General features: G+C 40.8%; 1 protein-coding gene across 1 annotated transcript in view; it reads right to left on the bottom strand.

Annotated features, from left to right (window-relative positions):
* LOC130723309 (protein FAR1-RELATED SEQUENCE 5-like) overlaps positions 1 to 13,498 on the bottom strand; it is a 27,725-nt gene extending 14,227 nt beyond the window's left edge. Inside the window, exons 1-2 of the mRNA XM_057574333.1 lie at positions 13,456 to 13,498; positions 11,751 to 12,829 (exon numbers count right to left, since the gene is read on the bottom strand). Of these exons, the coding sequence (XP_057430316.1) occupies positions 11,751 to 12,829; positions 13,456 to 13,498 (1,122 nt within the window). The remainder of the gene's footprint in view (positions 1 to 11,750; positions 12,830 to 13,455) is intronic.
* Between the last annotated feature and the right edge of the window lie 1,989 nt (positions 13,499 to 15,487).

The raw sequence follows: 15,487 nt of genomic DNA on the forward strand, positions 1-15,487 counted from the left end.
TGGAAACTCTGAAGTCCAGAAGCAAGAAACTCTGAAGGCCATGTTCTTCCCTCTGAGTTCAGAATCAGAAGATACAATGGTCAGAGGATCTGTGCTTTCCCTCTGACTCTGATCAACCGGCTTCACAAGTTCCAATACGAAGCATCCTCTGATCAGAAGTCTCCTAGGTTAAAAGGTCAAGTCGCTATCCAAGTACAAAAGCAAGTGTACCTTCCTGACGACCTACCTAACGTTCTCAGCCACAGCAGAAGCTGGATTTTCCAGAACTGCCCTCCAACGGTAGCATTTCCCATGCAACGCTCAACCCTAATCCTTGGAGTATATATAGAGGCTGAAGATTGAAAGAAGCGGCTAAGAAACTAAGTTGAAGCAATACACACGCGCAAGACATATTCTAAGCTTTCTTTCATCTTGTAATTTATTTTAGTTTACACTCAGCTTATTCAGAAGCAAACCCTTGTAAACACCAACCTCAAACAGTTGTTTGATTTTCCTTTAGGAGATCAAGGTGATCGGATCCTAGAGAAGACTAAGAGAGTGAATCTTAGTGTGAGCTAAGTCAGTGTAATTGTTAGTCACTTGTAGGTTTCAAGTGCAGTTGTAACTCTTACCTGATTAGTGGATTGCCTTCATTCTAAGAAGGAAGAAATCACCTTAACGGGTGGACTGGAGTAGCTTGAGTGATTTATCAAGTGAACCAGATAAAATCCTTGTGTGCTTTTCTATCTCTATCTTTTGCACTTAGTTCTCGAAAAGATTTGTTAAAATCTTTAAGGTGGTAGTTTTGTACTGAAAACGTTATTCAAACCCCCCCCTTTCTACCGTTTTTCATACCTTCAATTGGTATCAGAGCGCAAGTTCTGATTACCACACCTAACAGTGTTCAGTGATCCGGGCCGGTGTGAAAAACAATGGCTGCCACCACCAGTGAAACTCAAGAGATGGTTACAACGCAAAGCCTCCTATGTTCGATGGTCAAAGGTTCGAATATTGGAAAGATAGACTGGAAAGTTTCTTTCTGGGTTTCGATGCAGATCTCTGGGATATTATTGTGGATGGCTATGAGCGTCCAGTTGATGCAGATGGCAAAAAGATCCCAAGGTCAGAGATGTCTGCAGATCAAAAGAAGCTGTACTCACAACATCATAAAGCTAGAGCAATTCTTCTAAGTGCTATCTCCTATGAGGAGTACCAGAAGATTACAGATCGTGAGTTTGCTAAAGGCATTTTTGATTCTCTGAAGATGTCTCATGAAGGAAACAAGAAAGTCAAAGAATCAAAGGCATTGTCTTTGATCCAAAAGTATGAATCCTTCATCATGGAGCCAAATGAGTCCATTGAAGAAATGTTCTCCAGATTTCAACTGCTTGTAGCTGGCATACGTCCTCTCAACAAGAGCTACACAACAAAAGATCACGTCATAAGGGTCATCAGGTGTCTTCCTGAAAGTTGGATGCCTTTGGTGACTTCAATAGAGCTCACGAGAGATGTTGAGAATATGAGTTTAGAAGAACTCATCAGCATTTTGAAATGCCATGAGCTGAAGCGCTCAGAGATGCAAGATCTGAGGAAAAAGTCCATAGCCTTGAAATCCAAATCTGAAGAGGCTAAGGTTGAGAAGTCAAAGGCTCTTCAAGCTGAAGAAGAAGAATCTGAAGAAGCATCAGAAGATTCTGATGAAGATGAGCTGACTCTGATCTCCAAGAGACTCAACCGCATCTGGAAGCACAGGCAGAGCAAGTTCAAAGGCTCTGGAAAGGCAAGAGGAAAGTCTGAATCCTCAGGTCAGAAGAAGTCATCAATCAAGGAAGTCACTTGCTTTGAGTGCAAAGAATCAGGGCACTACAAAAGTGACTGTCCAAAATTGAAGAAGGACAAGAAGCCAAAGAAGCACTTCAAGACCAAGAAGAGTCTGATGGTGACATTCGATGAATCAGAGTCAGAGGATGTTGACTCTGATGGTGAAGTCCAAGGACTCATGGCTATTGTCAAAGACAAAGGAACAGAGTCAAAGGAAGCTGTTGACTCTGACTCAGAATCAGAAGGAGATCCAGACTCTGACGATGAAAATGAGGTATTTGCTTCCTTCTCTACCTCTGAACTGAAACATGCTTTGTCTGATATCATGGATAAGTATAACTCCTTGTTGTCTAAGCATAAGAAGCTGAAAAAGAACTTATCTGCTGTTTCTAAAACTCCTTCTGAACATGAGAAAATCATATCTGATTTGAAAAATGATAACCATGCTTTAGTTAATTCTAACTCTGTGCTTAAGAATCAAATTGCAAAGTTAGAAGAAGTTATTGCCTGCGATGCCTCTGATAGTAAGCATGAATCTAAGTATGAAAAATCTTTTCAAAGATTCCTGGCTAAAAGCGTAGATAGAAGCTTAATGGCTTCAATGATCTATGGTGTAAGCAGAAATGGAATGCATGGCATTGGCTATTCTAAACCAATTAGAAATGAGCCTTCTGTGTCTAAAGCTAAATCCTTGTATGAATGCTTTGTTCCCTCTGGTACCATATTGCCTGATCCTGTACCTGCTGAAGTTGCTAAAAACCCTCTTAAAAAGGGATCTTTCTCTGTGACTAAATATCATGCAAATATTCCTTTAAAATATCATGTTGAGACACCCAAGGTGATCAGAACCTTTGGGGTAACTAACAAAAGAGGACCCAGAAAGTGGGTACCTAAGGACAAGATTATCTATGTTGCAGATATCCTTGATAGCTCCACTGAAACACCAATCATGGTATCTGGACAGTGGATGCTCGCGTCACATGACGGGAGAAAAGCGTATGTTCCGAGAGCTGAAACTTAAGCCTGGAGGCGAAGTTGGCTTTGGAGGAAATGAAAAGGGTAAAATTATTGGTACTGGTACTATTTGTGTAGATAGTAGTCCATGCATTGATAATGTTTTATTGGTAGACGGCTTAACACATAACTTATTGTCTATAAGTCAATTAGCTGACAAGGGTTATGATGTTATATTCAATCAAAAGTCCTGCCGGGCTGTAAGTCAGATCGATGGCTCTGTTCTGTTTAACAGCAAGAGGAAGAACAACATTTATAAGATCAGATTATCTGAGTTGGAGGCTCAGAATGTGAAGTGCCTTCTGTCTGTTAATGAAGAGCAGTGGGTATGGCATAGACGGTTAGGGCATGCCAGTATGAGAAAGATTTCTCAGCTGAGCAAGCTAAACCTTGTCAGGGGCTTACCCAATCTGAAGTTCGCTTCAGACGCTCTTTGTGAAGCATGTCAGAAAGGCAAATTCACAAAAGTCCCTTTCAAGGCAAAGAATGTTGTCTCAACCTCAAGGCCGTTAGAACTTCTGCATATCGACCTGTTTGGACCAGTGAAAACTGAGTCTATAGGTGGCAAGAGATATGGGATGGTTATCGTTGATGACTATAGCCGCTGGACATGGGTAAAGTTTCTAACCCGCAAGGATGAGTCTCATGCTGTGTTCTCTACCTTCATTGCTCAAGTGCAAAACGAGAAGGCTTGTAGAATTGTGCGTGTCAGAAGTGACCATGGTGGAGAGTTTGAGAATGACAAGTTTGAGAGTCTGTTTGATTCCTATGGAATTACACATGATTTCTCTTGTCCCAGAACTCCTCAACAAAATGGTGTTGTTGAGAGGAAGAACAGAACTCTTCAGGAGATGGCTAGAACCATGCTCCAAGAAACTGGCATGGCTAAGCACTTTTGGGCAGAGGCAGTAAATACAGCATGTTACATTCAGAACAGAATCTCTGTGAGACCAATTCTGAATAAGACTCCTTATGAATTGTGGAAGAACATAAAACCCAACATTTCTTATTTTCATCCTTTTGGCTGTGTTTGTTATGTTCTCAATACTAAGGATAGAATGCATAAGTTTGATGCTAAATCTTCTAAGTGTCTATTACTTGGTTATTCTGATAGATCTAAAGGTTTTAGATTTTATAATACTGATGCTAAGACTATTGAAGAATCTATTCATGTTAGATTTGATGATAAGCTTGACTCTGACCAGTCAAAGCTAGTTGAAAAGTTTGCAGATTTAAGCATTAATGTTTCTGACAAAGGCAAAGCTCCAGAGGAAGTTGAGCCAGAGGAAGATGAACCAGAGGAAGAAGCTGGTCCCTCTAACTCACAAACTCTGAAGAAGAGCAGAATCACTGCAGCTCATCCTAAGGAATTGATTCTGGGCAACAAAGATGAACCAGTCAGAACCAGATCTGCCTTCAGACCCTCTGAAGAGACCTTGCTGAGTCTGAAAGGATTGGTGTCCTTAATTGAACCCAAGTCCATAGATGAAGCTCTTCAGGACAAGGATTGGATTCTGGCCATGGAAGAAGAATTGAATCAATTCTCCAAGAACGATGTTTGGAGCTTAGTGAAGAAGCCTGAGAATGTCCATGTTATTGGAACGAAATGGGTATTCAGAAACAAGCTAAATGAGAAAGGAGATGTAGTCAGAAACAAGGCAAGGCTAGTTGCTCAAGGCTACAGCCAGCAGGAAGGAATAGACTACACTGAAACATTTGCTCCAGTAGCAAGACTGGAGGCAATCAGACTATTGATTTCTTTCTCAGTAAATCACAACATAGTTCTACATCAGATGGACGTAAAGAGTGCCTTCCTAAATGGTTATATCTCAGAGGAAGTCTATGTTCATCAACCCCCAGGTTTTGAAGATGAAAAGAAACCAGACCATGTGTTCAAATTGAAGAAATCACTCTACGGTCTGAAGCAAGCTCCCAGAGCATGGTATGAGAGACTTAGCTCATTCCTTCTGGAGAATGAGTTTGTAAGGGGTAAAGTAGATACAACTCTCTTTTGCAAGACTTATAAAGATGATATCTTAATTGTGCAAATTTATGTTGATGATATTATATTTGGTTCTGCTAATCAATCTCTATGCAAAGAATTTTCTGAGATGATGCAGGCTGAATTTGAGATGAGTATGATGGGAGAATTAAAGTACTTTCTGGGAATACAAGTTGATCAAACACCAGAAGGAACGTATATCCATCAGAGCAAGTACACTAAGGAACTTCTGAAGAAGTTCAATATGCTGGAATCTACAGTGGCCAAGACCCCAATGCATCCAACATGCATTCTGGAAAAAGAAGATATAAGTGGTAAAGTATGTCAGAAGCTCTATCGTGGCATGATAGGTTCACTTCTGTACTTAACTGCATCTAGGCCAGACATATTATTTAGTGTTCATTTATGTGCTCGTTTCCAATCAGATCCAAGGGAAACCCACTTAACTGCTGTTAAGAGGATCCTAAGGTATCTGAAAGGCACCACTAACCTTGGCTTGATGTATAAGAAAACATCAGAGTATAAGCTTTCAGGTTATTGTGATGCTGATTATGCTGGAGATAGAACAGAGAGAAAAAGTACTTCTGGAAATTGTCAATTTCTGGGAAGCAATCTAGTCTCATGGGCAAGCAAGAGGCAATCAACCATTGCTCTATCAACTGCAGAGGCAGAATATATCTCAGCAGCAATATGCAGCACTCAGATGCTCTGGATGAAACATCAGCTGGAGGATTATCAGATCCTTGAGAGCAATATCCCAATCTACTGTGATAACACTGCTGCAATTTCGTTGAGCAAGAATCCTATCTTGCATTCAAGGGCAAAGCACATTGAGGTAAAGTATCACTTCATTAGAGATTATGTGCAGAAGGGCGTACTTCTTCTGAAGTTTGTTGATACTGACCATCAATGGGCAGATATCTTTACAAAGCCCTTAGCTGAAGATAGATTTAATTTTATTCTGAAAAATCTAAACATGGACTTTTGTCCAGAGTGAAGATAGATCAGAACCTCTGACTATGATACTTCTTGATCAGAAGATGTCTAGTCCAGAAGGTAACTCAATCAGAGTGTGTGTGCCCACTGGTACTGACTCTGAAGCTGAGACAACAACACGTGCGTCAGAATTTCTGATGCATAGTTCCTTGTGCCCGTGTGACAGTCTGTTGTGATTGCGTGTAGATATGCTTATCTCATGTGTGTGATTGTGTATTTTACTGTTACTGTCTATCTTTAATTTTCAACCGTTGATCTTAAAGTGCTTTTTGAATCAACAACGGTTATTTGATAAAACCCACTATACACACACGTTCTCTCTCACTTCCGGTTTTCACTCTCGCACTCCTTGCTTTTCAAAACCGCCTCCTTCGTGATTTCTCTCTCGATCTCTCCTCATCCTTCAAACTTCATCTTCTACCTCAAACCTTCAACCTCTTCAAAATGGTGAGACAAACCAGAAGATCTACTGCAGATGCACCTCAGTTCCCTCACATGGTAGTCGGTTTGGCAACGGGTCAACGGGGCTCTGAGAACCCAGCACAAGAACAAGCTCAAGCTCAAGAGGAGATTGTTCCTATTGCAGAACGGGGCTGTGCCGTTCACTGTGTATTTCCTCCTGAGGAACTCCAAGTCCTGGCAGAATGGAGATTCAACCTCGACAACTTGGCTGCAAATGGGTTTGATCTCCGTCCTGAAGTCCAAGCTCAAGGTTGGGGAAACTACTTCAATCGACTTCGAGGACCGGTGTATGAGAAGCTGGTAAAGGAATTCTGGAAGCACGCTGATTGTGATGACACTCAGGTGGTCTCTTACATACTGGGTAGGAAGATCATCATCACGGAGAAGTCATTCGTGAATCTGCTAGGTGCAGAAACTGCTCATGGGTATCGGTTCTCACTGACGGAATCGAAGCTGAAACCCAGAACCAAGGACATCGTCAACAAGGCCCTGTACACCACCTTCAAACCGGGCAAGACGAGCTACAAAGTGATGGACCTTCAACCCAAACTCAGGGTCTGGCACAAGATCCTGCTCAACTGCATAAATCAACGACCAAAGGGCAGCTCTCCAGACTACATCAACTTCAATCAGAAGGCGATGCTGTTCTTCATTCAAGACAAGGAGAAGATCTGCCTTCCCTACTTCCTGTTCTCCTATTTGAAGGAATGCATCCGGAAGTCTCGCACCACCTCCTCCATCAAGTCAGCCATCAAATATATCCCTTTTGGGAGGCTGATCTCAGACTTTCTCATTGAAAGCAACTTGGTGCAAGATTTGATCAATGCTGGTTGCACAGAGGACTTGAGCACAATTGTTAGCGATGTCTTCACTGCCAACTCTCTGAAGAAGATGGGTTTGGTCCAGAAGAAGATTGCTCCTGCTCATGAGGACACATCTTCTGAGATCAGAGGAAGAAGAATGCCTCTGAATGACTACCCTCTGTGGACTCAAGCAGACCATCCTGAAGCCATCAGATGCTATGTTGAAGACCTCAGGGCTCAAGGATTCGAGATTGACCTTGATGATTTCGTCAGCAGACTTCCACCAGCTCTAGAGTTTCCTTCTCCTCCCAAGAAGAAAACCAAGAGGAAGATGATTCTGGACGAATCCTCAGAGGAATCTGATGTCCCTCTGGTCAAGAAGACGAAGAGCAAGCCTGATGATGATGATGGTGATGATAGTGAGGATGGTCCTCCAAAGAAGAAGCAGAAGAAAGTCAGAATTGTGGTGAAGCCTACTCGGGTGGAACCAGCTGCTGCAGAGGTCAGAAGGACTGAACCTCCTGCCAGAGTGACTCGATCATCAGCACATACAAGTAAGCCTGCACTTACCTCTGATGATGATTTGAATTTATTTGATGCACTCCCAATTTCTGCCTTACTCCAACAATCTTCAAATCCCCTCACTCCTATTCCTGAATCCCAGCCAGCCGCACAAACCACCACTCCACCACATTCCCCAAGATCTTCATTCTTTCAACCTTCTCCTGCTGAAGCACCACTCTGGAATTTGCTTCAGAACCAACCTTCTAGGTCAGAAGATCCAACCTCTCTCCTTACCATTCCATACGACTCACTACCTTCTGAACCCATCATCCCCAACCAACCAGAACCCAAACCAACAGAACCACAACCCAGAACGTCTGATCACTCTGCTCCCAGAGCATCAGCACGTCCTGCTGTCAGAACCACGGATACAGACTCTTCATCAGCCTTCACACCTGTATCCTTCCCCATCAATGTCTTTGACTCTCCTCCCTCCAATACCTCTGAATCACTTAGAAGATTCATGGAGGTTAGGAAAGAGAAGGTATCTGCCTTGGAAGAATATTACCTTACCTGTCCAAGCCCTAGGCAATATCCTGGCCCTAGACCTGAACGTCTAGTTGACCCAGATGAACCTATCTTGGCCAATCCTATCCAAGAGGCAGACCCCTTAGTCCAACAGGCTCACCCTGTCCCTGACCAACAAGAGCCAATTCAACCAGACCCTGAACCTGAACAATCAGTATCTAACCAATCCTCGGTTAGATCACCTCACCCTCTGGTTGAAACTTCAGACCCTCACCGTGGAACCTCTGAACCCAATGCTCCCATAATTAACATTGGTTCTCCACAAGGTGCCTCTGAAGCTCATAGCAGCAATCACCCAGCCTCTCCTGCACCCAACCTCTCCATCATTCCCTATACTCACCTTCAACCCACATCTCTCTCTGAGTGCATCAATATTTTCAATCATGAAGCCTCCTTGAGGCTCCGCAATGTGCACGGTCAGACTGACCTCAGTGAGAATGCTGAAAATGTGGCTGATGAGTGGAACGATTTGAGCACTTGGCTGGTGGCTCAGTTTCCCGTTATGCTGCAGCTCCTGCATGCAGAGGGAAGTCAGAGCATTGAGGCTGCAAAGCAAAGGCTTGCTAGGAGGGTGGCTCTTCATGAACTCGAACAGAGAACCAAGCTTCTTGAAGCCATTGAAGAAGCCAAGAGACAGAAAGAACAAGAAGAAGAAGCTGCCCGTCAAGCAGCAGCTCAGGCTGAACAAGCCAGACTTGAGGCAGAACGTCTTGAAGCTGAAGCTGAGGCAGAGCGACTTGCACCAGTTCCATTTACTCCTGCTGCTTCTGCTTCCATTCCAGAACCTCAAGCTGCTCAGAACGTTCCTTCCAGCTCTACTCCGACAAGCTCATCCAGACTCGACATCATGGAACAACGTCTTGACACTCATGAATCCATGCTGATTGAGATGAAGCACATGATGATGGAACTTCTGCGCCGTACTGACAAACCTTAGTTTTTAGGATCTCTTCTTTTTCTTCCTTTTCCTTTTTATTTAACGTTGTTTTATTTAAACTCTGCTTATTTACTTACTTTAATTTGTTCATTTGTGATTCTATATGCATATATCTATATATATTTGTGTCACATATGTTTGCAAAATCTGTTTTATTCATAATTGTTCTATGTTTACATCATAACTCTTTCCATCATACATTATTCCCTATATCTAGAATGGAGGATCCTTCCTCATTCTTCTGCATTCTTGGCGCTGCTCCACTCTTTCCTTCTCCAGACGATCCAATGCATACTCTATGTTGACAAGGTTGATGCTCAGATCATCTTTTTCTAGACTATCTTCTGTCGTCTTAAGTCTCTTTTCCACAGTCTCTTTCTCTTCCAGCAGATTCAGCTCCCGCTGGCAAAGCTCCTGAATCTCTTCCACGAAGCAGAGGAACTCCTTCAGATCTTTCTCCATCTCTGGACCAAGATCTTCTTCAAGCAGTGTCTTCGTCAGCTCTTGTATGGTCTTTGTACCATCGGGATGCCTAATATTGAGGAACATATCTTCCTCAAACGCCTTCCTTCTGAGCTCTTCTAATGCCATTCTGTATGATGCCATTTTTCTTACTGAAAATTATTCGAGATGTGAAGCTTACCTTTCTCTCCAACGTTTTTATAGGCTTCACCTTCTCTCTGAAAGTTAATGCTCTTACAGTTTCTCGAGGTTAAGTACTTGGTAACTGACCCTTCTATTTACTCACTTGACCGGTGGTAAACGTTCATCCCTTGCATTAACTCCTCTATTTATTATCGCCTCACTCTGATTCTTACATCGTCTTCATTTTCTTTACACTTAGACCTTCTCTAAGGGGGAGTACCTTGTACTTCAAGCTAAGTTTTTCACACCCCGAGCTTTTTGCTTATGACAAAAAGGGGGAGTAAACCCAGTTTTTGATGTGTAAGATGTGTTAGTGTGACTTATTTTTCTTTTGGAGATTTTAAGAGTTCCACCTTCATGACCATAGATGTGTCACTGGGCAAATACAAGGAATACATTTCACTTCTTCTGAAGTGATTCTAAGTTGACTCTGATACCCAAGACTCTGATACCTTGTCCATGACTCTGATCACTTATGCGCTCTGATTATTCGTTTTTCATCTATGTCATAAGCTTTTCACTCTGAACTCTTATATGATTTAGCTCAGAATCTAGACTTTACTAACGTTTTCATCAAGTATTAGATTCAGGGGGAGCTAAGCTCAGAATCAAGCAGTGACTTGAATTCAGAATGAGCAAGATAAACTATTCACATCAGGATAAGTCTTATTCTATATCTCTAAACTCTGAGTGAATTCAGTTTAATGTTTAAGAATTGTTCATCAAAAATCTTAGTTTTGTCATCATCAAAAAGGGGGAGATTGTAAGATCAAGTTTTGATCTAGTAGTACAACTCTATGTTTTGATGATTACAAATTAACCTTTTGATATGAACAATTGTGGTACTCTAACGTGTTTTTCTGAGTGTGCTATTTACAGGCTCTGACCCTGACTCAATTTCACACAAATCAGAAGCACTGTGTATAAAGGGTAACCCAAGCAACGCTTTCGCATTCACCATGTTCAGTATGAACAGTGGAAAAGCTTCAGAAGATCTGAAGCTATACAAACTCTGATGAGGACTCAGTCGCTAGAAGCTCTGATGATCCAGAAGTTCTGACAACCAAGAAACACTGAAGGTTCAGATGTTCCGATGGTGTAGAAGACTCTGAAGATCCAGAAGCTGAATAGTGGAAACTCTGAAGTCCAGAAGCAAGAAACTCTGAAGGCCATGTTCTTCCCTCTGAGTTCAGAATCAGAAGATACAATGGTCAGAGGATCTGTGCTTTCCCTCTGACTCTGATCAACCGGCTTCACAAGTTCCAATACGAAGCATTCCTCTGATCAGAAGTCTCCTAGGTTAAAAGGTCAAGTCGCTATCCAAGTACAAAAGCAAGTGTACCTTCCTGACGACCTACCTAACGTTCTCAGCCACAGCAGAAGCTGGATTTTCCAGAACTGCCCTCCAACGGTAGCATTTCCCATGCAACGCTCAACCCTAATCCTTGGAGTATATATAGAGGCTGAAGATTGAAAGAAGCGGCTAAGAAACTAAGTTGAAGCAATACACACGCGCAAGACATATTCTAAGCTTTCTTTCATCTTGTAATTTATTTTAGTTTACACTCAGCTTATTCAGAAGCAAACCCTTGTAAACACCAACCTCAAACAGTTGTTTGATTTTCCTTTAGGAGATCAAGGTTGATCGGATCCTAGAGAAGACTAAGAGAGTGAATCTTAGTGTGAGCTAAGTCAGTGTAATTGTTAGTCACTTGTAGGTTTCAAGTGCAGTTGTAACTCTTACCTGATTAGTGGATTGCCTTCATTCTAAGAAGGAAGAAATCACCTTAACGGGTGGACTGGAGTAGCTTGAGTGATTTATCAAGTGAACCAGGATAAAATCCTTGTGTGCTTTTCTATCTCTATCTTTTGCACTTAGTTCTCGAAAAGATTTGTTAAAATCTTTAAGGTGGTAGTTTTGTACTGAAAACGTTATTCAAACCCCCCCCTTTCTACCGTTTTTCATACCTTCAAAACGGTGATGAGCTCTAGGTAATACTCGACTAATAGCATTCCGCATTGCAGGAGCACCATCAGTTATAACTGCACTTGGTTCCTTACCCTTCATAGCTGCCAAAAACTGCTCAAGTACCCACACATAGCTTTCCTCTTTCTCATTTGTCAAAACTGCAGTTCCAAACACAATAGTCTGGCAATGGTGGTTAACTCCAACAAGAACAACAATGGGGCAACCATATTTATTCTTCCGGTAAGTTGCATCAAACGCTAGAACTTCGCCAAACACTTGAAAATCCATTCGACTAATCCCATCAGCCCAAAACAGTTGTTTCAAATTGCCTTGTTCATCAGCATGGTGTGACCAAAACATGCCTGGATCACCTGAACCAAGTCCCTTCAAATACACCAAAACAGCTTTTGCATCACACTGCTCTTTTTGTTTCTGTTTGGTCAATTGATTGCACATGTCAACCTTGAGAAAATTGGTTTTGTCAAAACCCCCGGATTGGTCAGCAATAAAGTTGTATATTTGTGTGGTGCTAATCCCAGCTTTCCGCATACTATTCATTCCCAATATATCGCCTTCATTTAACTTCCGATGTGCTGGTAACATGGATGCTTGCTTTCCCTCTAACAGTGCATGATTGTGACAATCTCCAAATAAGTTAACATGCCACCTACCACTATCACTATCACCCACCAAACGAATTCTCATTTTTGCACAACACCCACACCTTGTCTCAACCTTAGTTTCCCTCTTACGGTTTTCCCTCATTCTGTTTTTCTCTTCGCGAAAACCTTCCTTATGACACACAAAGTCTTGGCGCACAATTACACCTTTCTTGTTTCTGAAAATCTTGCTTTTCCTTATTGAGAACCCCTTCACTCTAGCATAAAAGTTGTAGAACTCATATGCTACCTGCCGATTCAAAAAATGAAACTTCTTCATCTCATTGGCATCAATGCAATCCCACAAAGTACTAGCAGCATCGTCCATAGTATCGATAGCAACAGCTTCACCATTTTCATCCTCACCAATTGACTCCGACGACTTCGGTGTTGGTGACGAAACTATTCCAGCAACAGCAGCGGTTTTGCCTTCACCATCTGATGAAAAACCTGCACCAAGGGACCAAGTCAAATAATAAATTACAGGTACCTAACTATGAGAAAAACTGCAACTTCTCACTACAGTACCAGGTTAGTAAATATTATTGTAAAGAAAGGATCAGGTTTCTCTGGATCTGGCTAAGCAATGAACAAAGAGAATACTGAATATCATTGGAAGTAAGATCTAAGAACTACATCAACTACCTGGTATTCGAGAGACCAAGACTCTACCCAATTTCCCAATTACAAATTCAATACCTTCCACTATTTATAGTCTCTCTTCACTCTCTCTAACCTCAAACCAACTCACTAACTAACCACATGATTTTCCTTAAAGGACTAACTAACCAAAGTACTAAGAGGTGGTTACCTATCAAGAAAGCAATTAAAACATATAAAAGAAATAACAACAAAACAAAATAACTCAAATTTGATCTTTCAAACCAATACAACCTTCAGAATGAGTGGAAACCATTAACTTAACCTATTGGCTCGAGTTCCTACTGTGTTAAAATGTCACTTAACCACATACATGTTGGTTCAGGAATCATGCCACTAATAAAGGAGATTATATTTCATGTCTTGCATTGTTCCTATGCAAAATAGAAACTAGAAAGAAGAATAACAAATAATACCTTCATCAACTGAACACCAACTGGGAATTTCTAAGTCTGCCATCAAAACAACTCACCAGTTGTAAAGTGTCCCTGCAACAGTGTTCAATTTATCAAATTTAATGGGGGAAATTAACAACCTCATCTTCCAGATCACTAATGGAGTAAGAACTTATGACCCAGAGGTCTCAAATCCTTACTTAAGTTACCAGAATTCATAAAATCCGAACATCATTGTAAAAACCCCACACCCAAATCACATACCCAAATTGTAAAAAACGACAGCACTTGAGTGATAGTCTACAGGCAATCAAAACCCCCTAAACCGCAGAATAGAGAGACACCCACGATTCAACTCATACCCAAATCTTCTATTTCAACTCACCTGTTTCGGAAAAAGTACGAGATCGGAATCGGAATAGAGAGACACCCACCGAAGAACGACAACAAACACCACCACACCCTAAAGAAGAAGTAACGAGATTAGATGCCAGCACTGATTCCAGATTTTACAAAACATAAGTACTTCAAGATGTGCAACAATGGAGACTATCGTTTAGGGATAGACATGAGTTCTCGGTTAAGGGGAAATGAACTTTGCTGTTATTCCCTTCCTTCCCTTAGTTTTTCATTTCGATTTGGTGGGGGATTCGTATTTTCCGTATTTCACAAGCCCTTAATTGCAATATCAGAAAACAATACCCATACAAGCCCAGAACCGGCAAACCTGAAAATTCCAGTCAAAAAGACTGGTCCATGGGTGGACCAGTTTGATAATTCCCCACCCTAGTGGGCACCTAAGAATTGAACCTGATAATTTCACACCGCCAAAAAATGCTTTCTGAAGGCAAAAAAAAAGGCATCATCCTCAATTAGAAAGTGCACTAAACCCAAAATAACGTTGATAAAGTATATAATAAGTATATCTTACCCTCTTTGACCAAAAAAAAAAAGTACATCTTACCCTAATTAATTTCAAAACAACAAAAAATAAATTCTCCTTAAAAAACCAAAACTTAATGCAGGGTAAAAATTGGGCCTAGCAATAAGTGAGAGAAATAAGGTTTTTACAAGCTAGCTAGCTCTAATTAAATCTATAATAGAAAAAATAGTTAAAAGCTAAGTTAGAGTGTGTCTACTAGCTATACTGCTATACTAATATGCAACATAATATAGAAAATATCTTAATCGACTAATCCTGTAAAAACTAAGCCTAGTAATAACATTGGGTTGAAACCAGGGGTGCAAATGCGTAAGAGGTTTGCAAATTCAACATACTAGATAAAATAAAAAATGATTACTTAATTAAACAACACAATTAAAAAATTTAGAGGGTGAATACAATATTTAAATACTACTTTATTAGGATAAAATATTTCTTGGAGGACACTAGAACAAAAAGTGCTTAAACTAACAAAACAAAATAAAAAACCATCGAAAATAAAACTAACAAAATAATTTATTAATGATTTTCTGAGTGATTTATTTGTTTGGGCTTTGAATGTGCTAACCCCAACAAATCCCGAGTTCAAAACCAGCCAATGCAATAAAAGAATCAACTTATTGTGATTTTTTTTCTTAAAATGATTTTTCGGTGGATCATCTTCCTTATTGTTTTTGTTAAAAACCCGCATCCCTTGTGATGGGCCAAGACGTTTTGATGGGTCAACTTAGCATCACACCCTATTCAGATGTTTTACCAGTTCGAACAAACAAAAAATAAATGTTTTACCCACATGATGCGGAATGACAGACCAAGATATGTTGCTGCACTGAGTTTTTTTTAAGAGTTTAATGGATATGCACTGACAGTGTAAAATAGTTTTACACAGACATCCAATTGAATTCCGCCAAATCAGAAAATATCTTATTCTTTTAATTAAAATTAAAGTCAAATGTAATTATCTCTCCTATGTGGCATGCTTTGATTGGATGACTGTGTAAAACTATTTTACACTGTCAGGGCATATCCATTAAACTCTTTTTTTAAAGGCCAATGTTAGTTGTTAATTGTTAGTAAATTAGTTCCTTCACCAGGATTCAAATCCTGACC

The sequence above is a fragment of the Lotus japonicus genome, chromosome 1 (assembly GCF_012489685.1).
Source record: "Lotus japonicus ecotype B-129 chromosome 1, LjGifu_v1.2".
Classification (NCBI taxonomy): domain Eukaryota; kingdom Viridiplantae; phylum Streptophyta; class Magnoliopsida; order Fabales; family Fabaceae; genus Lotus; species Lotus japonicus.